This window comes from Pomacea canaliculata, linkage group LG10, assembly GCF_003073045.1.
Source record: "Pomacea canaliculata isolate SZHN2017 linkage group LG10, ASM307304v1, whole genome shotgun sequence".
Classification (NCBI taxonomy): domain Eukaryota; kingdom Metazoa; phylum Mollusca; class Gastropoda; order Architaenioglossa; family Ampullariidae; genus Pomacea; species Pomacea canaliculata.
This window is the reverse complement of record NC_037599.1, coordinates 20,250,984-20,276,091: the sequence shown is the minus strand read 5'-3', so window position 1 is coordinate 20,276,091 and position 25,108 is coordinate 20,250,984. Positions and strand designations below refer to the sequence as shown.

The 25,108-nt window shown below is 37.6% G+C and overlaps 4 protein-coding genes and 1 long non-coding RNA gene across 6 annotated transcripts in view; 2 read left to right on the top strand and 3 right to left on the bottom strand.

Moving 5' to 3' along the window:
* The window catches only part of LOC112573843 (uridine-cytidine kinase-like 1), a 12,313-nt gene extending 10,333 nt beyond the window's left edge, over positions 1 to 1,980 (bottom strand). Inside the window, exon 1 of the mRNA XM_025254484.1 lies at positions 1,900 to 1,980. Within this exon, the coding sequence (XP_025110269.1) occupies positions 1,900 to 1,902 (3 nt within the window). The 5' untranslated portion in view covers positions 1,903 to 1,980. The remainder of the gene's footprint in view (positions 1 to 1,899) is intronic.
* A 1,728-nt stretch (positions 1,981 to 3,708) lies between these two features.
* On the bottom strand, positions 3,709 to 5,259 carry LOC112574258. Its single transcript, XR_003101390.1, has 2 exons — positions 5,170 to 5,259; positions 3,709 to 3,804 (listed from the first exon to the last, which is right to left on the bottom strand). It is a non-coding gene; the product is annotated as an uncharacterized LOC112574258 (long non-coding RNA).
* A 154-nt stretch (positions 5,260 to 5,413) lies between these two features.
* On the top strand, positions 5,414 to 13,352 carry LOC112573399 (squalene monooxygenase-like). The gene is made up of 10 exons (XM_025253724.1): positions 5,414 to 5,554; positions 5,786 to 5,916; positions 6,829 to 7,048; positions 8,563 to 8,740; positions 9,166 to 9,262; positions 9,863 to 10,148; positions 10,311 to 10,646; positions 11,138 to 11,225; positions 11,547 to 11,741; positions 12,037 to 13,352. Exons 2-9 carry the CDS (start codon positions 5,788 to 5,790, stop codon positions 11,737 to 11,739), a joined length of 1,527 nt encoding a protein of 508 aa, XP_025109509.1. The 5' UTR covers positions 5,414 to 5,554; positions 5,786 to 5,787; the 3' UTR covers positions 11,740 to 11,741; positions 12,037 to 13,352.
* A 265-nt stretch (positions 13,353 to 13,617) lies between these two features.
* Positions 13,618 to 20,769, top strand: LOC112573402 (putative defense protein 3). 2 transcript variants are annotated; one of them, XM_025253727.1, is made up of 5 exons: positions 13,618 to 15,752; positions 17,514 to 17,721; positions 17,873 to 18,024; positions 18,721 to 18,812; positions 19,026 to 20,769. In XM_025253727.1, the coding sequence occupies exons 2-5, from the start codon at positions 17,514 to 17,516 to the stop codon at positions 19,468 to 19,470; spliced, it is 897 nt and encodes a 298-aa protein (XP_025109512.1). In that variant the 5' UTR covers positions 13,618 to 15,752; the 3' UTR covers positions 19,471 to 20,769. The 2 variants fall into 2 exon arrangements, with proteins under 2 accessions (XP_025109512.1, XP_025109511.1); XM_025253726.1 differs by having other exon boundaries at positions 13,618 to 17,721.
* A 143-nt stretch (positions 20,770 to 20,912) lies between these two features.
* LOC112573403 (ankyrin repeat domain-containing protein 66-like) lies at positions 20,913 to 22,443 on the bottom strand. Its single transcript, XM_025253728.1, has 3 exons — positions 22,282 to 22,443; positions 21,802 to 22,030; positions 20,913 to 21,389 (listed from the first exon to the last, which is right to left on the bottom strand). The coding sequence occupies exons 1-3, from the start codon at positions 22,406 to 22,408 to the stop codon at positions 21,209 to 21,211; spliced, it is 537 nt and encodes a 178-aa protein (XP_025109513.1). The 5' UTR covers positions 22,409 to 22,443; the 3' UTR covers positions 20,913 to 21,208.
* Between the last annotated feature and the right edge of the window lie 2,665 nt (positions 22,444 to 25,108).

Here is a 25,108-nt window from a genome sequence, read left to right as displayed (position 1 = left end):
ACTCACCCTCAGTTCTCCTGCTGTCCATTGTCTACAGATCTGCCAATACTAACTACACACTTCCCGAATGCCGCCATCCTCCCGCACAAAGTAACACATCCTGCAATCGTCACAAATAACTGTCATGAACAATAGATCTACAGCAGCAGACACACTTATAAATACAGACAAAGAACAGTCACTGACAAACCACTCGTAAAAAACCTAGCAGCAAGAACCTACATGCACACATAAAATCTGTCTAAACATTTTATGTATCATTCTTGAAAACTAAAATCAGCACTATTAAATCAAAACAAAAAAGAAACAATTGTTCTAATAACAGACTTCAGAACATACAATCTCTTACCTTACTGTTATAAATTCTTGCCAGTGTAGCAAACCCTGAGGTCCCCCAGTCATTTCCGCAATACAGTCTGGTCAACTAAAGGAAAATCCTGAACTCGCTCAACCCCTTCTAAACGGTTCAATTATAATAACCATTACCATACTCTTACCCATATACCACACTAATAAACTGCCAAACTTTTGTCATCCAGCAACCACGAAAAAGAAACAAAACTTAAAAACCCCAAAAACACGCTTCACAACATCAAAAATGGCTCACCTGAATGGAAGCAGAAGAGCAAATCAAACAAAAACCATCAACTTTTGGAGGTAGAAGAGAATCACCCGTGGTTCAACAATTACGTATAAATGATCCCATACCTGCGGGCTTCTCAATATGCACAATTTTGGAATTTGAACGATGCCTCTCAGAGCCACTTGCAGTTTGAACCACAGCTAAAACACAACAATGCCATATTAAAAAGAATTGGAATCCAAGCAAAAACTAGTTTACTTCAATTTGTTCTACAAACTGCATCACTTTCCTTTAATAAATTAAACAAATGTTATCAATTAATTACTCAAACAAGAAAACTGTAATAATGAACTGTACACCAAATAACAAATGCAGAATGCTTATAACAGCCATCATTATTTGTAAGAGTGCCAAAATTTAGCCAAAAAACCAGGCTCAAACATCCTATACCTTTTCCAACCCACTCACCGCAAGCATTGAATGCCACATGCAAGACAATCAAATTGTATGCCACTCATTGTCCCTCCACGACACAAGATATCTGCATATGTCGATTGTTGGCTCTATAATGTTCAAGACGTTTCACAAATTGTATTGCTTCAAAACACCCTTCCATTTCACGGCCTCTTTCACCGATGTCACGCGTCAGACGGCGACTAACCACATCTAGTCAGTGTCAAACAACACTTTCAGACCATCACTGCAAGGAACACACAACAATAACATGCATTTACATTAGTTTCACATCATACACCGTACACACCTGAAACTATAATTTGGAAGCAAGTAGCGAAATATCTTACTCTAAATTTCCTCTAACTTAATGTAGTTCATCAATTGTTTCTCATCCATTGCGTGGACTAACAAATTCTGCTGCAGGACTACTAAGACTTTGTGCTCACAAACTACTCTCATATCAAACAATCATAGCTCCAATACTTTTTTGCTTCTTACTCCTATACCCTCACCTTGAGCAATTCTTTGCTTAAATCCATTATGCCCCAAAAACCACAACGTTGGCCCCATAAATTGGTTTCTGCAAAAGAATTGACCCAAACCTTCATGTCAACCTCTTAAGTCTATACACTATAAAAAAAACAAAAACTGATGACTAACTTACATGACAAAGTGCTGCATCAAAGAAGTGCCCAAACACTCACATTCACACTGCAGCACATACTCATGAACACAGGTAATTATAGAAAAGAGTTAGGGCCGAAAAATGCGGGAAACTTTGATCATTACTTTCTCCATCAAAAGTGAATCAACTCTATGGTGAGTTAATGAAATTTGACAAGAAGCCTTGGCATACACACCATGTGCGGGTCCCGAGCATGTGTCGCAAAGTTGTACACTGGCACATCTACGCTCTTTCCTTCCTTCACCTTTCAGCGTGCACCAGAAGAGGATTGTCCAAACGCATCTGGTGATCAAATTACTCTTGCGCTGCCGGTGATTGTCCCATTTCCAAAGGACCCCTTTGTACACATTCAAAATACACACAAACAAAATGCAGTGGCGTAGGAACAGGGGAGAGTGGGGGCAGGGCAGCTGCCTCCTCAACAAAGGTACTGAGACAAGAATGTGAATATCATTCACTGTCAGCACAAAATTTGCCTCCCACAAAGCTGAGCATCTTCCTACACCACTGAAATGACCTCCAGTCAATTCTGGAATTGTACAATCTGTCATCAACGTCAGACATGCAAGAGCGCAAGGTGGACATCAACCAATCCACAGTCAAAATAAAAGAAATAGTCATAAATGAGTTCATTTTGAATTCAAAGCTCCATCGTTAAAACAATAAATGATTCCTGAGAGGAAAAGCTTCAAAACAGTGGAAAGTTTAACTATTGGGTAGCAGTAAATGCTCAGGCCCTATTAAAATTGGCATTTCATTATGTTAAGATTGAGTTAGTTAAAAAAACAACAATAACTAGTCATCATGAATCTTAATGTTATTTCTTATGCGCATCGGTAAAAATGTTGAGGCCAGATGACTATATCTTGCACAAACTCTGGTACTTATTGGATCAGATGACCCAAGTCACCCAACGCTATTAAAAACAAGATCCGTGTATATTGAGTTAACAAATAAATCTATATTACAACAAGCTTGCCCAAACTTGTCCTTGCCCTGCTAGCAGGCCCCCCATTATTCAAGAATTTATGAACCCATAATCCATGATCTCCATGTAACAACGTATACCAATAACACCTTAATGAAAATTGTAAAAAGTAAGAAATAAATGCAACTCTTTCTGGGATCCTTCTTATAATTTGGAAAGAAGTTGCATCATTCAGAAGACAAGAGGGCTGTATGCCCAGGAATGCTTACCTTGTAAAAAGAATCCAGCTACAAACTCAACCCAGGACATATCTAAACTTCATGATTTCTTGGCACCTTGTTCTTTGCCAGAGCACTCCACCACATATTCCTATTCAAAAAGGCCTAATTATCATTTACACACTGTTAAAACCCCTCCATACAATAAGAGTATCAGCTTAAAGTTGGAGCTGGCAGGAACTCAATCTTACAACCAATCTTGAAAACATGGTTAAATATTTAAAAGAGAAAAAAATATTTTTGCAGTTACACTTATCTCTGTCCTGGGCAAAATAATTCTATAGTAGACTGGGTTTATGCAACTTGGACTACACACCCAGAAACAGTCACCAAAAAAATGAAAGAGTTAAATAAACAAGTTAAATAAGAGCACCCCTAAAACTTAGGGGAAATTGTTTGTTATTTTAAATAGATAAAACCTTTAGTTGATCTCATGATGATCAGTATATATGCTGAGTATTCATGGACTACATGGTAGGAATAGTAACAAAAGCATTAATAAGAGCATTTCAGGAAGCCATTTGCAAGAAAATAAGGTGTTGTTGCCGCCCTATGCTCCTCGAGGAGTAACAAGGAATAATCTAACTAAACTAAAGGTTTTAATGTAACAGTCTCATTTCTACAGAATGAATCTTACCTATAACAAAGGCATCCTTCAACTGCCCTGGAATGTACCATGCTCGCCCAGCTTGTAAAGTGTGGTAGCTGCTTGGTATACACGTTGCTTTTTGCCTCGTGTAGCTTTCTTTTACCACACCCACTCTGTAGGCTTTTGTGTGTGGTTGTTACAGATGAGAGAAGTACAGGTTCAAGTAAACCATCAGGTGAGTGCAGATCGACACCATCAGCTATCTCCTCACCACTGGCACTACCACTGCAACAACAGTGGTGTAGGAAGATGCTCTGAGTTTTTTTTTGTTGGGGGTACTTCACTCTGTCAGTGAACAATGTTTACATTCATGCCTCTTCAGTACATTTCTACACCACTGCACTCTACTGATTTAAATAATTAACATGCACACCCATCCATAGTCAAGGCTATTATACCTGCATGGTACCCATTTGCATACCATGAATAATAATACTGCTGATGTTACCACTATATGTTTAATTATTTGTTTTAAAGGTATAGTGGTGTGCAATTTTATTTAATGATTGAGTAAAGAGTATTGCAAAATGCTATTTCCCAAAATACAGGCGAATATCACCATTCCAGTTTTGTGATATGTGCCTATAGATATTACTATACACAGAGTGAGATCACACACATGATATCATATGCATCAACAGATTCACTTAATTAACATGCTCCCATCTCTCTTGTTGCCCATAGGTTTGACAACATAAATGTATCCCTCTATTATCCTGACGTCTATAGTTTTGACCTCTCTTTCTTTGCATCATGGTGATGTTTGTAGGTGTGTATCTTAATAACAGAAAGGGAATATTCACTCAGATTTGGGGAAATACTATCTTACACTGAACTTTACACAGCCAATAGAAAAAGAATGCACCCTATTTTGTTAACTCTAAATAGATGTTAAATTTATGCACAGTTTATTAAAAAATCGTTTTTTCCGAAAGAGATAAAAGATGAAACTTAAATCACTGGAGCCAACAGGACACTAACAGATATATCTTGTTTCTTGCTCACGATACACTGATGTAGGTTGTTATGAAACCCACAACATACACCGTGTAACCGAACCTAACCCTAATGCAAGCCCCTCTTCCCGGTTTGTAAAAATTGAAAAGCATCGTGTACCCTAAGTGTTGTGCTAAAAAAAATTATAATGGTAGCCAGCAGTTAAATAGTAATACTGCGTCGTTTCTTGTTTTAATTTTATATTTCTATAGACGAAATAACACTCAGGGCTTCACTAGTCTGAGCGATAGCAGTCTTCTAACTTACCTAAGCTCTTTCTTTCACAGTATGTTCTAGCTACTCAGATTGTTACCACCTAAGTACCCAAATCCATTTGATTTTATTAAATTTACAAGTTTGACGTTAGCCTTAGCTATATCTTTTAATGACATCTACTTGTGAGGACAGACCACGCGTTTGGTGCAGCTGGCACAGATTCAACACAGTATGTGATCCACGTGTGACGTCGAGTACGGAGTGAAAATCGCGGGAGTTTCTGGCAATGGGCTTTACTTCGTTCCACAACCAACAACATGTAAAAACTGGCTATTTCATAAACGAACAAATTCCATTCATGTAAAACAAAAATGTTACCTGTCAGAAGCGGAGCTATTAGTAACAAACTGAAACACGCTCTCTGACATTTTTATCCCCCCCTATCGCCTATTTTTGTGTGCATACTCCGCAGCAACGTGTTGTGGTATGGGGAAAAAATACAAATAAATTATTTTCTCTATTTTTAAATAACATAAAAAATTCAAATTATTAACTTGAGCACGGAAATAAACTTTATCTCATTAATGTAAAAAGTCGAGCAGAATAAAGCACTCACGGTGTATATCTCTTTTGATTGGCCATTAGACATCAGCAGACGATATCATGCTAACTGTGAGGTGATGATCGTCTACTTATAGATAAGATTAAGAGCCGGTCATTGACATAAAACTTTCTTCCCGCGTATTGCATTGATTTAGGAAAGGTATGTAAGAGCTTTGAACATATTATAAAACTATTATTGCATCATGAAATTTTATAAATTATGTATCGATTGTAGAGGCTGATTGAACGTGGAATATTTGTATTGCCAATAGCACTCAAACACTGAAACTGGAAACTGTATAATGCAGTATATTACATGCACTGACTTTTTTCTTAAGACTTGCTTTGTTATACTCAATATATTGTAATAGTTACTGTTTCATTAATTCAGCTATGACTAGCTACTTTAACCATCTTGGCAATGAGCTGTGGAACCAGCTTCCATTGCATCCTACCGGGATCACATCGGCCTTTCTTTGTGTCGTCTGCTGCGTCGGCGCAGTGTATTTGAAAATAAAAAGGGTAAAATTTTAAAAAAGATTTTTGTGTCATATACTTTTGTGCATGCGTTCTTCTAGCTAACTATATTTCTGTTCTTTATGCATACAGATGTACGTTTATGTTATCACACTTAATAACATTTTCCCGTGCATTAGACTATACAAAAACGAACGATAGTGCACAACAATTATTAGGAGCGTTAAATATAATTTCATTTATAATACACATTTTAAAATGTCTGCAGACTTTATAATTCTCCGTCTTGGGGGGAAAAAATTCGACCCATCAATTCTTTTCCTGCCCAAGGAAAAAAATGAAAGGGCTCGATGATCTGTGCATGTTCTATAAACGTTTTTCATTTTAAAATTTTATCGAAAGAGCAAGGGTGTTCTTTGCCTACCTGTCCTCACCCCCAAGCGTAATCAAAGGGCTATAAACAGAAGCCTCATGGCGCTGACAGGTGTGCTGGTAATGGGTGGGGTTGGGGAGTAATTGGTGGGGGAGACCCCCCAACAAAAAGGCAACTGAGAAAACAATAATGTTTTTTGAGTGTAATCACAACAACTACTTTGATGATCATACAAAATCTCTAAAAAAAAATTTAAATGTCATAAATTCAACTAGACATCTGCCCATCAGAGCTCAGTGAAAATTAAGGTTTCTGAGGGAATTTCAGAAATGGGTCAGTCTAAGAAAAGTGAAATAGAGTCAAAAACTAATAGGTGGCAAATTATGATGATAAGTGACTGGCATGAAATGTAGAATACTGATTGAGTACTCTATTTTAATGGTTCTGCATCTATTTTATTACCACAGTTGTCTCCAATTTCATTCACTGCCTATTACTACTAATCAAATTTTCTATAATCTGCTATCCCTAGATAATAATAATTCAGAGATCAAATGCTACGACACCATTTTCTGATTTTTCAGAGCCCCCCAGTGCAAATGATTAGCACACATTTTAAATCTACTGATCCAGAGGTGATAATAATCGGATCAGGGGTTGCTGGGTCTGCCATGGCTGCTGTTCTTGCACGAGATGGCCGAAAAGTGACAGTCATAGAAAGAGACCTTAAAGAACCAGACAGAATTGTTGGTGAACTCCTTCAGCCTGGAGGCATCAGAGCTCTTCACATGCTTGGCTTGGGAGGTTGGTTTTCAGATGTATTCTGTGATTGGTTTCTTGCTTAGAGGCAGTGTTGTAATGGACAATCATTTTATTGATCTGTGTAATTAAAGAGAGTAAAAATTGTTTTCTGTGAAGCTATGCTCCAGAGTTTAAAAAACTGAGCTGAGTCTCAGCTAATTTTTTACAAGATAATTATTTCTCAAATCTGAGTTAATACTATCCCCTTTCCATTTATAAGATTGCAGGATCTACATAATATGTAAAAAAAACATGTCATCAGGATGCTTGAAAACTGTTCCTTTCTTAAAGACCCATTCAAAGGGAGAGATTGGAATGCACACTTATAAGGTGTATCTATGTTTTAAGTGACATCAGGGTTTTGACTTGTTTCTATAATGAATGTAAGAATAAGTAACATTGAAAACCATGTGAAAGGAAGTTGTTCACCTTGATATAGACAGTATTTTGTGGTGCATTAAACCCCATTTCCTGAACTAAAATTGTCCACTAAAGTTGATCCTTGACTTGGCGCAGTTTAAACACTGTTGGGGTGCCAGGCCCATTGTGGTGAATCTGCTAGCAGATTCTTCGTTAGACTCTAAACATTTTTTTTTCCATGTTTGTTTATTAAATAAAAGACTCCAAACATTATTTATTTGAGAAAATAAATTGATTCAGCTAGCCATGATGGCCAAGTGGTTATCTCTTTTATCTGGTTATATTTTTTTATTGATAAGAAAAGGTGCAGATGTATTTGATCATAGAATGAATAGCAAAAGGTAAATATTATCTGCATCAAAATAGTCAAATGTAGACCATCATATACAGACGTGTGCATAAACTTTGGTATTTTTTTACCTTTTTTTTTTTTTTTTTAATTCTCTTGGATGTATAAAACTGTACGCTGCACATTATACTAGCCAGGCGGTGTGTCTAAGGGAGACAATTCATCATTCCCCAGTTGCTCCTGATTCAAATAGCGTGTTTTCGAAAAGGCACATGCTACACGGCTGATCTTATCAGTTTATGCCCTATCAGTTATTACATTTCTGGGAATCATTATTTCTGCCTACTTAAAGACAAAATAACTGATGGCTACAAGAAATGCTAGTATCTTAATTAACACTGAACCTCTACTAACATGCACACTTATTTAATTGATATCTTTGAATGAATATTGTATTCACAGTACATTGGGGAGCTAGGTTAGGGTGAAAGTTTGGTCTGGGTTTTAAGTTTGTTTACAGGTAGTGTACTTGTGTCTTTGTGTTAGGCCTAAAGTTGCTAGGTTTGGGTCAGAGTTTTATGGATGAAAAATGAAAGGTGTGGTAATTATATATACCAAAGAGGACCATGTAAATGTTTTGCTTGGATTTTGTAGGGAGTCTGGAAAATAGATGTTTTTATGAAAACGGTTGGCTAAAACCAAAAACCTCTAGAAACTGGGAACTTCCCTGGTATTCAAAAGTACTTAATGATATGTTTTACTTCCCTTACTACTGGATTAATAAATGTGTTGTGTGTGTTGTTTTTAGGCTGTGTTGAAGGTTTTGATGCACATACTGTGAAGGGCTATGTTATTCACGACCATGAGACCAAGTCTCAAGTGATTGTCCCCTACCCAGAAAAGGATGATGATGTCACCTCAGGGCGGGCTTTTCATCACGGAAAATTTGTTATGGCACTGAGGGAAGCTGCTAGAAAAGAAAAAAAGTGAGTGTTAAAATTAGCAGCTAAATCATTTTTTAATGAATGCTGTCAAGCTTTGTTTAGTTGTGCATGAAAGTACCAAATCTTCTGAAAATTATGTTGCACTGACTTAAAAGATGTTTTTATGTTTCAAGAAGAAGTGTGCCAGAAACTCTGCATGCCAACAGAAACCAACCTTAATACTAAATAGTGGATTCCTTCAAAGCCCTCTAACTGACATCACTACCAAGGATTTAACTGCAGAAGTGGAATAGGTTTTTATATGATAAAGAAGATCTGTAACCACCAGTTGGAGTTAATATTCTTAGACTCAGCTTTAACCACTTGGCTATAATTGTGCAAAAAATTTCTGGGTTGAGGATATAAAAGAAGTCCTTGATATGTCCACAGATACTTCTTGGTTGATTCACATTTTCTTTCTGTTTCAGTGTACAGTACATAGAAGGGACTGCTTCCCGGCTAATTGAAGACAATGGTGTGGTGGTTGGCATCGAGTACCGAGAAAAAGAGTCGCAGGAGACTAAAGTATGTATATTGACAGGCATTACCTTCACTTGCAAAACATATTTGGAAAGATTGTTGGAATACACTGTTCCTGTCTTTTATCAAGTAGGAAGTAGCAAGCATTGCTATAAAACAGAATCAATGATGAATGATGTGTTTTAAAAAAACACCTGCCCTTTATCATGGAAGCTCCCAGTGCACCGCAGTGACAATAGTCAGGGAGAGAAACAATAAAGTTAGGAATAAATAAATGAAATTCAAAAACATCACATGAATAAAAATCATGCAAGACAAAAGGTACAACATCCAACAACAGTCTCATCAAGAGAAAGTCAGCATTATTGCAAGCCTTTTCATAATTTTTATCAGCATAACATAATAGTTAATCTCAATTTTCTGTCATGATACTTAGTGTGAAGTGTTTAAAGTATATTGCAGAAATTATTTTTAACCAGTTTTCTTGAACTATTTGATAATAGATTGCATTTTATTTGACTTTAAGTTTATGTAAAGTTCAAGACATTTTAAAAATCTTCCTTATGAACTTGTTGGCTTTAACTATCATGTACAACTTAGATTGATCACAAGATTTGACATTCATCCTAATTTGTGATTATGCAGGAAGTCTATGCACCTTTGACCATTGTGGTGGATGGTTGTTTCTCCAAGTTTCGTAAAGATCTGGTAAAGGAAACTGTGCGAGTTACTTCTCACTTTGTGGCAACTCTTATGAACCACTGCCCACAAGCTCGTCAAAACCATGCTGAGCTAGTGCTAGCAAACCCAAGCCCTGTGCTTATTTACCAAATTTCTTCTGAACACACTCGCGTGCTGGTGGATGTCCGTGGTTCTATGCCTAAAGATCTGAAAGCACACTTACTGGAAAAAGTCTTACCCCAGCTGCCAGGTGAAACCTCTGTGTGTGTGTGTGTCTACTTTTCAAGATGTGTAGATATATATATATATGAGAGAGAGAGAACTCTGTGAAAGATGAATGCGTCATTGGTATATTATAAGCATGTGACAGTGTAAGTTCCTCATGCCTATTGATGATTGTATTCTCCTTCAGGACACATTCAGATTCCATTCCAAGACAGTGTTGAAAATGGCCGTGTCCGCAGCATGCCTAACAGTTTTCTGCCACCCAGTCCTATTGAGCGCCCTGGGGTACTGGTTCTTGGTGATGCCTTCAATATGCGACATCCTCTCACTGGGGGTGGAATGACCGTAGTTTTTAATGACATCGTAATATGGCGTGGACTTCTGCAGGCTATTCCAAATTTTTCTGATCACGAGGCAGTCATAGCTGCATTGAGAAAGTTCCATCTGCAACGTAAAAGTAACCATTCCTTTGTTGTCAACGTTCTGGCTCAAGCATTATATGAACTTTTTGCTGCAAAAAGTGGTGAGTAGTGCATAGTTTGACATCCTTATCCATTACAGGGTGACGGTGTTATTAATTCCACATTAATGCGGAATGTTATACTAAATACAGCTTTAGAATTCTTCATTTTGAAAAAAATTGTGCCCTGCAGATGTGTGTTCATTTGTAATCAAATGCTTGTATTTCACTTTAAAGACTGAGTGCAAAAATATTTTCTAGTGACTGGGTGTAATTCATTACAATATGCAAGTAAGCAAAATCAAAGTAAATAACTTGAATCCATCAGCGAGATCCAAGCTTTTGAGCACTTCAATTCTTGTCTTTTGGAAAAAGGTCAATACCTCATTTTCTGCAATATAACAAAGTAGGCTTGCTTTTATGGCAATGCCTCAGTATTATAAAATCTAAGCACTTACATTGGCTGTGACCATCACTAAATTTTTCTTAAATCAAAATAAGAATATAACATTTTTGAAATCAAGACCAACATGGTTTTTTTTCTGTGATGTCAGTGCACCTGCAGGATCTAAAATCTGCATGTTTCAAGTACTTCAAACTGGGTGGTCAGTGTGTTTCTGGCCCAGTAGGACTCTTGTCTGTGTAAGCATCATTAAAAGTGCAGTAGCTTCAAGTAAATTGAGTAATTACACGCAAACCATATCGCAAAGCATTCTTTTTTTTTTTAATTTTTATGCTTTAGTCACAGAATCAATGGAAAGGTCTTAAAAAACAAAATTTAATGCATTTCTGAAGTGCTTGAAAAACTCATATTTACTCAGCTTCCTCGATATACCATAAGGAGCTATTATTTTAAAAGCATCCTTCAGAAAATATTTCTTGCTTTCATAAGTTACTGGACATGCTTGAACATATAATAGTATACTTTGTATAAATATTTGTACCTTTTCTTGAATATTTCAGATTGTCTCCAAAGCCTCATATCCTCATTGGTCACTTTTTTGCGGTGGCTGCGTATGCAGTTTACAACGTTGCAAAGAGTGAACCCATCTGGGCAGTACATCGCATGGTCTATCGCTCAGCCATGATCTTGCTTTCAGCATGCAGCGTTCTTTTCCCTCTAATATGGCTGGAAATTAAAACACTACTGTTGTGATGGTGAGAGTTGGTCTACATTCCTGTCCTGCAGGATCCTAATTTACAGGCATTAACAGCTCTGATGTGTTTTAGTTTTGTTTGTTGTTTTTTCATATCCTTTGATCACCATTTTTACTTCTTTTTATCATAATCATACACTTACATGTCCTGAATTGATCTGTGTTTTTTATGTATTTAAATGAATACAGCTCATACAATGAAATAAAGTGTAATATTTTTTTAGCATTCTTTGTTCAAATTTTACCAGTGATCTTTATGTGTCCTAAACTTTTTATTTTATTTCCCTTACTCTCAGCTATCAAAAGACAAGAGAATGATGCATCACTTAACAATGGAGATATATTTTGAGAAATACACTGTTTGGCAATTTTGTCTTTGTGCAAACATAAGGTGTACTTTTCTAGATGGTATATAGCCTATTACTCTTAGGCTACAGACATACACATCTGTTTACACTAGCATCAGTACAAATATGAGTAAAGTTCTTGAGTTACGACAGCTAGGACTTCACCACAAGTAGAAATCTTTCAGCTCCATGATAATCCTATGGGACCGTCATTGTACATAAAAATCACTCTTGACTGAAATATCATTGTATGTCATTCCATAATTGTATAATATTTTACCATACTAATTTATTACAATCTTTGAAATTATGCATAAGACATTCAGGTTAATCAGATGCTTATGTGGACAAAAGGCACTTGCATAGTCTACTGCTATAAAATTAGCATGGCAGTCTCCAGCTATAAGAAGTAAAAACATTGACAATCATGTTCTTCATGTAATAATGCTTTTCTTTGTATTTCCACTTGATATGATATGTAGGTTAATTTTATGTTTGACTAGTTCTCATGTTTGATGATATATATTTATGCATATTCATGATGAATATGTGCCTCCTGGCCTACGGTAATACATGAAGGGAAACAGGTATTATATAGCTTTGACCCTTGAAAGAATGTCCTTACATTGTATTAAAGTACTAAGACTGTTTTTTTGTATGATTACGTTGATATATGCTGACTACAAGGTTAGAATTTACGTAGACTATATCTCCTACACACTTTCTTTTTGACAGTATTCAGTCTGATTAATCACATATTTTATCTCATACTTTAAAGCAGCAATTAAATTTATGAAATAATTGTTGAAAGGCATGTCATCGTTCATTTTACTGTGTCTTTATAAAATTTTGGCCTCTTTTCAAAATTATTAAATTTTTTAAAATAAAAAATAATGTTGAAGAAATATGCCTGCCAACAGCTTTCTAAATCTGTAAACTTGGTGAATTAATGAACTTCAATCTCCCATGCTTTCTCAAATAAAGAATAGTTATAAATGTTCTGATAAGTCTGGGTTTGGCTGAAAACAATGTATGTACATGTACCTCTTCAGGCTGTGAATGTCACATTCACAAGAGCTCAGGGTTAGCACATAAACCAATACTTGTGATCACAAACATACGTGCTTTGTTTCTCCACACAAGTGCAGAGCTTAGAATCAACTTCCTGAAGTCAGGAAGAATTTCATTTGCTTGTTACCTACCATCAATCATCGATAAATGTTTTCTAAATATGTATTTTTGTAAATTAAAGAATTTTTTTTTAATGGAAGTGTTGATTTGGTGGCAAGGATATTATGGCAATGATGATGTGGAATTGTTCTGTCTGGACGTGTATTATTTGTGCATTGTAATAAATGCATCTAAAATGCCAAGCTTACCTGTCAGATTACTTAGATACCCAGTGTGTGGATAAAACTTGTCTCCTTGTTGTCAGGCAACACTACGGTGTGCTGCAGATTACACAGGTCTGTGGAGGGACACACTGTTGCCCATGGCCTATGCATGGTTAGTGTTGTCTTTGGCAGCATCCATGGTATGAGCACCTGCTTTTGTAAGCATGAGAGGGTCAGCTAGGTTGTTGGTCCAGTGTTAGCCTGCACTTGCTCATGCTAGGCGCACCTTTGAGACATCTGGAGCAATGTCAGTTGCAGAATAGTACAGCGATAACTTAATTGCTTCTCTGATTGCACAGAAACCATGCATTTTGAGCTGTGATCAGAAGCAGCAACAGTTTGTCATAATCATGATAGATGTCTTTATGGATGCGACTGACTCTTGACTTGCCCAATCCCGCCGGCCAATCAACCAATCAAGAAGGTTTTTGGTTTCAAATTTTGAAGAACATGTGCAGTTTTGTAACATTTACTACCAGGTTATCTTCTAAACTGATAACTTTCTGTCTCTTCGATCCTCTTTTTTAAATAATTCCTAAATGTCTGCATATCTTTTTTCACGCAAAATAAAAAATAAACATTTGAAATACTTTGTGAACTTTAAAAATTTCTGAGGGCAGTATCATATTAGAGAAGCAACAATTATAATCGTGCTATTTGAAATTGCATGCTTCACTTTAAAAAAAAATGATTTCGATTGATGCATCGGCCCATATATGTAACTATGTACTCCCATCCTTATTCCCAGCCTGCTTTGAATCGATAGGTACAAACCAGACAACTTTAATTTTGGAGGGCCCATGAAATAGTGCATCATGCTTGCTATCAGTTCTGGCATGGTTACCCTGTCAACGTCTCCTTACATCTGGCTACGGCCTTGAGGTTGGTGCGGGGCCTGACGTGACCAAACCAATTGTGGGAAGGACAGGGCAGCTAGCTTCTGTTGACCAGGCTAATTCCACGAGCGTTCGACGAGATTTCCGAGTCTGACAGAATCAAGCGAAGAACAAGCACAAACCTTTGCTTTTCTTGCCCACCAAACATTGACCTGGCTTTTGCCACACTTTGCTAAAATCATTTCCGGAAAAAAACAATGTTTTGGGAGCTGTTCTGCAAGGCGGGATACCGAGATCACAAGACATATATGCCGACTTTTCCCCCCTGAAAAGTATTGTTTATAAAAGTATAGGGTAAAATGAGCATTTATTTACTGATCACACACGCAGGTACAAATACTGATCGTCAACATTTTGTTTCGGGGAGACTGGTAGTGGTACGCGAGGAATGAGAAAACAAGAGGTGTTCACCAAGGCTGGAAGAGGCAAGTTTTGTAGTTAACAAACTTAACGCTGGCTTGAAATTTTAACCTTGTGTCACCAGCAAGTTTGCCACCACCTTCCATTCTTCCACAGTAAATTGCTCCTCCCTATTCTTTTTGCCGCGGAGGCGATGGAAAGCCACACATCTACACATTGGCTAAGGAATAAGTTATTATCAGTGAATTTTCTTTATTATTGAATGTCTATTTAAAGTTAGTAAAAACATAACAATTAAAATGTCGATTTTGGCGCTTTAATTCTCCATCCCATCAGTCTTTTCTCCAAGCCACCACAAACTTCATACATCATAGAATTCAAGTCTGGGGTCAACACATTCTTCCAAATATATTAATCCAGGCCATTTTTCAATCCTTAAAGGCCAACTTTGTTTCAGTCTTTGAACAAGAAAATTCTCACCAGAATATAAAACGCCTACCTCGATCATTTTTATGCGAAAGAAACATATCTTTTAGAAGGAAAAATGACATGTGATGACTATAACTATACCAGAGTTATAGTAGTTTAAGTGGGGTTTAATTAGTAGCAGTGTGTTTTTGGTTTTGTTGGGGTTTTTGCCTTACAGCACTTAAACACTTTCTTGTTAGAGACTTTTAGTCTTGTACCATTCGCCCCTATTCTAGTTACTGACTACTGTTAGATGGCTCGCTGGTCTTCACGTGTGTCGCCAAACGGCGATCGAGATCCAAGCTGCATGGCTCTGGAAGGGAGGAGACAAAGCGCCAGAACGAGGCAGTGCGACCAGTGGGCCACTCCGCTCTCGCCACACATTGCTAGTGACAGCAGGCGTCAGGCAGAAATCAGAAAACCACTGCTCTCACCACAGAATTTCGCCCAGCTCCTATAGTGCCTTCCTTCAGCACAGAGGACGAAAAGATTTGAAGCTGTTGCTGTAGAATTTGTTTCTTCTTTTTCGCTCACTTCCTTCGGAAAGGTCTGTTTATTATTTTAATTTCTCTCATTTCATATCTGCTTCATTGCCTATTAATTCTACTTGAGTATAGTTGGCCCCTGTATTGTGTCTTGCCACCGTACTTCGATTCCTCATTTTGGAGATGAAATCAAAATTACATGACCGTTTGGCTTCATACGATAGTTTCCTTAATTTTATTTTGACTTTTGCCAACTCCAGTTTTCTAATATTATAGTGTTCCTCAAGTTCTTAAATATTGTTAACTTTAATGTGAAGGCTATTTTGTTAAAAGAAACTGTAGTTATTTGTAAGAATGTGAAAACATATATTCTGAAATAATGTTTCTTTCTTCGTATTTGGTTAATGAGCTATGCGTAAAGTGTATTTGCACTTTCTATAATGGTTTCTATAACATTCTCTCTATTGTGATTTGTTTAAACATACTATACTATATCGAGAGCACTTTTAATTTTTCTCATAGTTTGATTCTCGCTTGGAATAAGATTATCTTAACACCTGCATGCGTCTGAAATAATCTGACACAGAAGGACACTTAAATTCTTGTCAATCGTCTTGACTTCTAAATAAAAATGAGTATTCGATATATTATCGATGATGAATATGCATCAATATAACGCCTGGTGACGCATATCCTGCCTATTTTCGAGACTGGAAAATGTTTTAGTCTGATTTCAAAAAGAAAAGCAACAATAAGAAGGGGGTTACCAAAAGGTAGTTTACACGCTGTGACTTTTTTTTAAAAAAAAGACTGGAGGTAACGATATAGATGGACGTTTAGCGGTAATGGCAAACCTTTTAGATGTAATTTAGTACAGGATCTTAGTAATGATGGTTAATGACGGTCAGCTGATACATGTCACAAACAGTAATAACAGTTATGTAAGTGGACACGAAATACGTTACTAGTGGTCTAGCAATAAAACCTTTAGCGGTCACCTCAAAAATAAGATTTTGGAGGAATTATTTCCTTATGTAATTCGAGCTTTTATTGGCGATTTTTTTTTTTTATCAAAACATTGGAATTAAAGTCTGTTAAGCTATTTCCTGGGCCGTCGCTCAGTGGTTCGACCAAAAGCCCTTGGAAACCATGAGTTTCGTGGCAAAGCATCCCTCTCGGTATAAGACAGCTGACCTCGTCACGAAAGCACGCACAGCAGCCGCACGTGAAGCACGTCACCTGCACACAGGCTGTGGCGTGCTCCTCGGTCCCTGCATCGCGACACTGCATTGTACACGCAGGTGTCCGTTAGATGACGGTATCACATTGACCTCGTTACGTGCCCACTTGACGTTACCTCCACCAGCACCACCACCACCACCACCACAGACCCCCTCTATGCTCACAACGTTGGTTAGAGATGACTCCCATAACGGTGTTTTCGGAGCTTTAGAAAACAATTTTTCCGGAAAATGATACCCCGTCTTGAAAACCCGCCTGATTTCCGAAAAATGAGCATTGTACCTTTCTTTTCTTTTTTAACGTATCTTTGACGTCAAACAAGCGAATACGTTGTTATCCTGTAGGTAAGAAGAAGAAAAAGTATATGGGATCGGCAGGAAATCTTAAGCAATCAATGGCATCATATCAGATTACAGGTTCTGGAAAAAATTCCACTTGGTTTTCATCGCAGTGCATCAAGCAGTAAAGGGGACAAAATGAACAAAGGGAAGATACATAGCTGAACATCCACTACTTGCTGTCCTTGCCTTGCATTCGAATCCCACTTTCGTAGACCATGGTGGATCATGTTGATGTTGCAGATGCTGTCCTTCTCTAGCTTTCTTATCCCACATCTTATTCTGCTGCTGACGTTGCCGACTGCTGGACGAGGGTACCCTGATGGCGCACCAGATATGGTATGCGTGTCCATGGAGCCCACAGGTCACGGAGCGGGGTCGCAGGTCACAGATCCCCCCTATCGGCTAATGGTGACCAGAAAAAGCTACAAGCCAGGAGAAACGCTGCAGGGTATACAGTTTATTTACAGTATACATCTGCAAGAAACATAAATGAACAAAGTGTATAGAAATGCCTTGCTATACGTTTGATTAGACTGTTATAAATACATTTAGAGAAGTATGAATCGCCATCTCTTGAATCGTTTTTACTCTTTGCACAGTGACTTTGCAGTCCATCGGGGACAACTACTTCCGGGGATTGATGCTCCAGGCACGGTTGACCGGATGTGACGTCAACGAAACCCAGACGATAGGGGTTTTCACTACTGGGGATAACGAGCTTCAGACGCGTCACTGCTTTGGGACTGTCCATGTGAGTATCACATGTATTCTTTAGGCTGTTGTACACTTTGGAACAGTCCATGTGACAGATGTTTTAGTCAACTTTAGTCAAGGAACCTTTCTTCTTCGCCTCTAACTTTACTCCTGTTCTCTCTCTGTCTGTGAATTTTCCCAAAACGGTATGTTGCTTTCTATACTTATTGTGTGTACTGTATATTGACACGTTTGACCATATAGTTCCCTGACTGTTACTGTGATTTTTGAAATGACGACCATTCCAGTTGATCTATAGATAAATTGTTCTGGTCTCTTTCGGTCAGAGATGACCATGGATGGTGTATCCTACCATTACTGGTTTAGCATCTGGTTAAACAGACCAGTGTGCGAATAACAGTCTCTATCACAGTGGACACATCTGTGTATTGAAACTTGTTTTAGAGTTGATGGAAGGCCTGCGCTCCTTTCTTCTACCCTGTTTGTCACTTGCGGCGTTCAATAGCTCCTTAGGCCAGAGTACTTCTCCACCTTGTGCGGTTAGCTTCAAGACTCTCCCAGTTAACAGTGTCAAGACCATGTGTAGGTATATCGCTCTAACAGATTAAAGACCATCTGTCAACGTATGCCTAGAATATTCGACGGATGTTTCGCAGGTGAAAGGTGTTGAACCCTTTCTTTTCTGTAGAAATACATAAATTTTATGTTCTTTGCCACAATGTGTGTTTTTTAGTCCACTGTGACGCACAATTCGGCCAGTAGGAAGAGGATGAAGATCGTTTACTGGACAGCTCCTGTGGTGTCTTCAGGTCACGTGATCATGACGTAAGTAATCTTTCATTTTACGCTGACCCCCAGCGCTGCTGTGATATGAATCTGCAGGCACTTTGCCACAGTTCCAGCAAAGTCTTGTGCAAGTCGTGCCTTCGTGTATTTTTAATCAGAAATTATAATTATTTCTTCGCAGTCCTGATCGGTTCTGCCCAACGATAGTTTTTGCATACTCAGTTCCAAGACGAACAATTTATTTTTTAACAGGGCAACAGTTGTGCGTGAACAGCAGGAGTTTTGGACTCAAGTGCAGTCCCACGTGCTGAGTGACTTAGAAGCCGACTTCCCAGCTTACTGCCCACCCACTCTCCGGCCAGATCCCCCCACATCTCACTCCTCTTCAGAATCTTCGTTATCACTGCCAACGGAACCTTTCCTGACGTCATTGCCAAGTCTCACACAGACGACCTTGCTTGTAGTCAATCAGACTTCGGATGAGGTCATGTCATCTCCTGCTGTCGTCATGGACACAGAAGTTACGCAGACGATGGATCTCAACGACCACAACTTAGGACACAAAGATGGGGGAACGCCAGAGAGAGAAAAGTCAGAGGACACGCAGAGCTTCCAGGATGGCTGGGAACCTCGTTCGATACAAAGAAGAATTCTGCTTCCAAGATGGACAAGGAGCAAAAAGTGCCGTCCTGGTTGATCCCAGCCTTGCTGTCGGCGCCCAGTAACTCCGGGCACGGTCAGGGGTGTGACATGACCGTTTCTGGGTTGACAGGCACTCATGCTTGCTCTCGTCATGTCCACGTGAAAAAAAATCCCGTAAGGATTAATTAAGCTGCTTAGCGACTAACACTCAATAAGTGTAGATTATAATAATCCTAATGAAGCCTTCTACACTCTCACATGTGAACTAAAATTCGATCGAAATGTCTAGTTCATGGCTCGATCAAAGTTCTGTATATTGTGACAGTACATTCAGCCACCTATATATTATCTGATTATGCCATTCCGTTCAGACTCAGATAATATCGGATGATTGGTTGATCGTTTTAATTTTCTTATTTTGGCTTGTCAGCATGGGCGTGAGTGAGTGAAAGAGAGAAAGAATGTGTACCTATGTAAGCTAGCAAACATTCAAAACTTTTGTATTTGATTTCTGAGGAATAAACAGTTTTCTTCAACTTAAGCTACCAAATGATTTAGAAAGGATTATTTAACTGGAAGACAATTTTAAAACATCTCAAAACCGACGCCAACTTAAAAAAAATCTGTAGGTATGATTCGTTTACATAACGATCATCCACACGCATACACAGTCTTCTCCATCATTAATTTCCTTAACGGAGGAGTGGTTCTTTATACGAAAATGTTATTCTGGGCGATTAGGAAAAAAAAGCAGCCACATAATAGATATCTATTTTGGGAAAAAGTCTTCCCTGCCTCCTCCTATAATGATGAATCATCGTTTTCAACCACTCCCCAAACATCTTTTCTACCCGATTACAAAAAAAGGGTACATTTTGTAGAAACATTTCCTTAATACTTCCACTTTCTATACATAAATTTTTTCAAGGAAATGTTTGCCTTTCTCTTGCTAATTAAAAGCAACAGTAATAAAAAGAAACAAATAATACACCTCACTTGATTTTATGTCTATGAGGCTTAATTTTAATGGTTTATTTTTGCATTATGTTCAAAAATCATTGTCTGTTGAGAGAAGCTTAATTAGTCATGGCTTTTCTGATGCAGTTGCAAAGAAAACATTAACACTCGTGGTTTAAAAAAAAAAAAGTAGTACACGTAGTAACATGGAAACATAATGTCTGTGGCATGCAGTAAGAACCATCACTTTTTTTAACAAAATATGTTTAGTGAACCACTTTAATATTGAAAAAGCCAAATGTCAAATTGAACAAACATGTAAACAGCCATATCTGTTCAGAGAGCTTACTCTCCACTATATTACAAAGAAGATGCAGCATGAAATATTACAGCCTCAGTACATGATAAATAAGAAAAGCAAAGAAAACTAGGGGGAATAGATTTTACCTTATGACTCAGTCTGAGTATCTTTAATCTTTAATCTTTTCTTCTTCAAAGTCAGTTTTCTTTCATAAAAAAATCTATACAGAGAGTCAGCAGTTAAACATATACATATGTATTTTGGTGCTACTAGAACACACACATATTTCATCTGGAATATGGACACAATGTGTGCTTTTGAAATAATGTTACTGATAATGAAACATGTTTAGTAAGAATTCAGAGAAAAGGTATTAAGGAAAGTCTCTGTATGTTCTTTGGATACCTAAAGTTGCATACCTTGGCAACCAAACAATGAAATGTCTATCAATGCCCAATGAAAAACAAAAATCTAAGACCATATTTGGAGAAGGCATAAAGGAAATCAATAACAGTAAGAGATCAAGACTAGAGTATTATTTCTTTTTGTCAGGCTTACATTTTTCATCTGTTTGCTTGATTTTAGAAACCATCACAGACTTTGTTTCTTCATTATCACTCTCAAAGCAGTCTTCATCATCACAATCATAGTCCACATCCTCCTCCTCCTCGATCAGTTCGCCATTCTTTCGACGTTCAGCTAGCTCTGCTTCTGCCCTTAAAAGAAAAAAAAAATTGCTTTAGATTTCTTACAAGGAAAAATCCTGATTTGCACAGAGCAGAAGGAAGTGGAAAAGGACAGATGTAACAGACATATAATACAGAAAAACGGAGAGCAGATATGCTAGAATTAGAGCTGTAAAATAAGATTCAAAAAGTAGGGGTGGGGAGCGAAAGTGTGTGTATGATATTCCCCTCCAACTGCTATGTTGGCCATTTTTCTGTAATTGTTGAATTGATGATGATCTATAATGATACACAAGAAGTGTTTTTGCTGAACAAGGGACAATACCTTATCTAAATCAAGAGCAAAAGAAATAATATATAGCAAAATAAAGGAATCTTTGAATTTTTATAGGTGTCAATATATATTTCATAACTTCCTAATTGTTATGTCAACCATACTCACTGTAGAAGGTATCTAACGCATTCCTGATGACCATATATTTCTGCAATGCGACGTGGTGTATCACCATACTTGTCCTTAAAGTCAGTAGGTACTTGGGATGCATGGAGTGCTCGCAGGGCATTAATGCGACCACATTCAGCTGCACAGTGTGCTGGTGTCCATCCTACAGTTGTGAGTGCTGTACCTTTTGCTCCATGCTCCAAAAGAAGTCGAATGATTTCTGCATAACCTGTAATATATAATGATGCGGCTTGTGACTATTAAAAAAAAATTACAATTGTTTCTTTTTTCTTTATACATGATTCAAGGATTAACTTTCCTTACTATATTTATGTATCCAGATTTTCTATAGTTAATTTACATTGTATGTGGCATCAAATAACTACAATTAATTGAACATAGAGAAAATAGGAAACAATACTTTCTTCATTTAGAAAAACTAAAATATTCTTTTCAGTCATTCCTTCCCTCTTAAAGTACCTTTCTGACATGCCCAGTGAAGAGGTGTTCGGTTGCTGCAGTCTGCATCCTTTTGATTCACATCAAATTTGCCGGTCTTGAGATGCTCTTCTAAGGGCGTCATAATCGCCAAGCGACGCGGCTTCATGTAGTTCTAGTCGGTGACTGACATTTCTGTAAAATTTTAAGATTTGTACAAAAGCATATAATAATATACATACAACTAATTTACAAAAGTATGAAATGTGACAAGTAAATATATGCATATTTACATCATTTTATTTTATAATTCTGAAGATAATATCACACACACTGGTAACACGTACACACACACACAGACAGCGCAATCATCACCATCATTATTATCAGAATGGCAGTCTTACTTGTAAAGTTCTTAAGGGTATTACTCTGTTTTATGCTAACATAGATCACACTTGAGATGAAAACTAGCTTAATATTCCCATTTTAGAAACACGTCGTCTGCACGAATCTGAAACTAAGCGGTTGGCTGCCATACGCTGTTTGCTATCTTTTTCTTCACGAGAGCTCACAGTAGCGGCTTCCTTCGCAACGGAGAAAACGATTGGTTACGTCTGCTCGAGTGGGCTGGTAAGTTGGTTACAGCACGGAGCTATATAATGTAACTTCGTGGCTATATCTTATCGATTGAACACTGATCGACTGTCCTTCACTAGTGAAAAAAATGAATGCATGAAAGATTTTTACAGAAAAAGTCGTTTTTCTGAAATATTGAAACACAAAGAGGAAAGATCAAGTATATTATAAATGCATGGCTGGCACGTACAGTCGATCTTTCCTTGCAAGTCGCATTAATCATTAATTGTAATCGTTCATTATTTTTCCAGCCTATAACAGTATGTTTACAAGTTATAATTCAACTGGCTATCTAGACGTCGTTTAGTAACTTAATATAGACAGCAAACGGTAGGAAAAGTGTACATAACTATAGGTATTATTGTGTTTTAACCCTAACCCTCCAACACTGCGTGAGATGGACATTTTAGAGCTGTAAATTCGTGAATGGTAAGTAAATGAGAAGAAATAACAAAAAATGTCAAATATTCACACACTTTTGTGGAAGTGAAGAACTTGACAGATTAAAGAATCGAAGATTAAAGACAAAGCTGTATATATCATTCACCCTAACGCATGTGTGATTTCGCGGTGGTCGCAGATTTGGGTACGAGGTATCGGTAATTCTAGAAGTGGTGAAGCCTATGCTTTAAGCATTCTTTGAAGCCTAGCTTTAGTTATTTTTTCCTCGTGATGCATTTTCTTTTCGCTTTGTTTAAAAGAAAAAACAAAACAAAGCTAACCATGCCGGGTCACTTTAGAGTCGCGGGCCCGGGTACACCATCCCTCCCTACCCCTCCCTCTCGTCAGGCCTGGTCCCGTTTCTTTAGCTTCTTCAGAAAGTTTTAATGTCGAGCTGTCACAACAAGCTTTGCGCACAATACAGGCAAGTCTACAATGACTGAAATGTTTCTCCGGGAACCTTAACCTACAATGGCCGTTAGCGTGTTGCTCTCACAAGAGTCGTGTTGATGGAAAGCTATTTCTACCTGCGAAAATTGTGCAACCGCACCGAAGAATTCGAGTTGAGCTTTCATACAAATTTCATAATGACTTTCAGATATTTTCAGATGCATAACTTTATTGATTTCTCGAAGATTATTCTTAAAGGCAAGGCTGCATTCGCAGTATCTGTTCAGTGGGCCTACTCGTATCCACCTTCCATTGTCTTCCTTTTATCGTTGCTGGTCAGCGCAGAGAGTGCGATCTATCTTGGTGCACAAGTGCACAAATTAAATTAAATAACTAATTAGTGAACACATGTCAAATATCGAGATATATTTGTATTTCATGTGATCAATATCCTAAGATTTTAAAAGTAATTTGATCCTAACTTCAAAATCCTATTGATTACTACAACTAAACAACTAATTTTTTTTTAAATGACTGCTTTTTGGACATATACCTACACCTTTTAATACATGTGTTATTTGATTTTTATAGTCACTGTGCTGCAAAAAAAAAAAAGTGGAACTCTCTTCCCTTCCATATCCGCCTCTTCCTACCATCGAATCCTTTAAACGTGCACTAAAAACACATCTGTTCCACGGGTATTGCTCATTACACTAATCACCCTAATTGTCAGTAGTCTTGATTATAGTCAACTTAACTAGTTCACCCGCTCGTCTTCCTTTACAAATCTATGACACTCTCCGCCCTTACTGTTTGTTTTGTCAATGTTTGTCTTTTATTACTTGTCTGTATACTTTTTGTTTCTCCTTTCGTCTTCTGTTTTCTCTTTCACTTGTCTTAATCGCTGAGAGCATGCTCCTTTGTGAGCGTGATTATGCGCTACAGAAATCGCCCGTTCTTTATTATTATAACACACACCTGACCGTACGTGTGTGAGTGAATGTGCATCATACGCAAGCCTCGATCATGACTGTTTAAGGGTCTGTATGGGTGAGTGGATATGAATGTGTCATGGCCATTGTCATTGTTAATTGTTGTTGCGTTATGGTTCTAACCCTTTCTTCCTATAGAACTGCTACTAATTGCCCTCTGGGATAAATAAAGTATTCTGTTATCTTACTTAATTTATGTATAACTGTCAGTAGTATTTCGTGGTTACGATCACTTCTGTCACAGATGTACATTCGTATCATATGCACAGTTATAGCATTTCATATAGTTTCATACACAAAACAACGTGAGTGAAAGTCATAATGATTCACAACGTCATCATTGGTTGTTTATTTGAAACGGGTTTCCAGACTTATTTACACCAGGGTAGGAGGGCGATAATGGGAAGAAA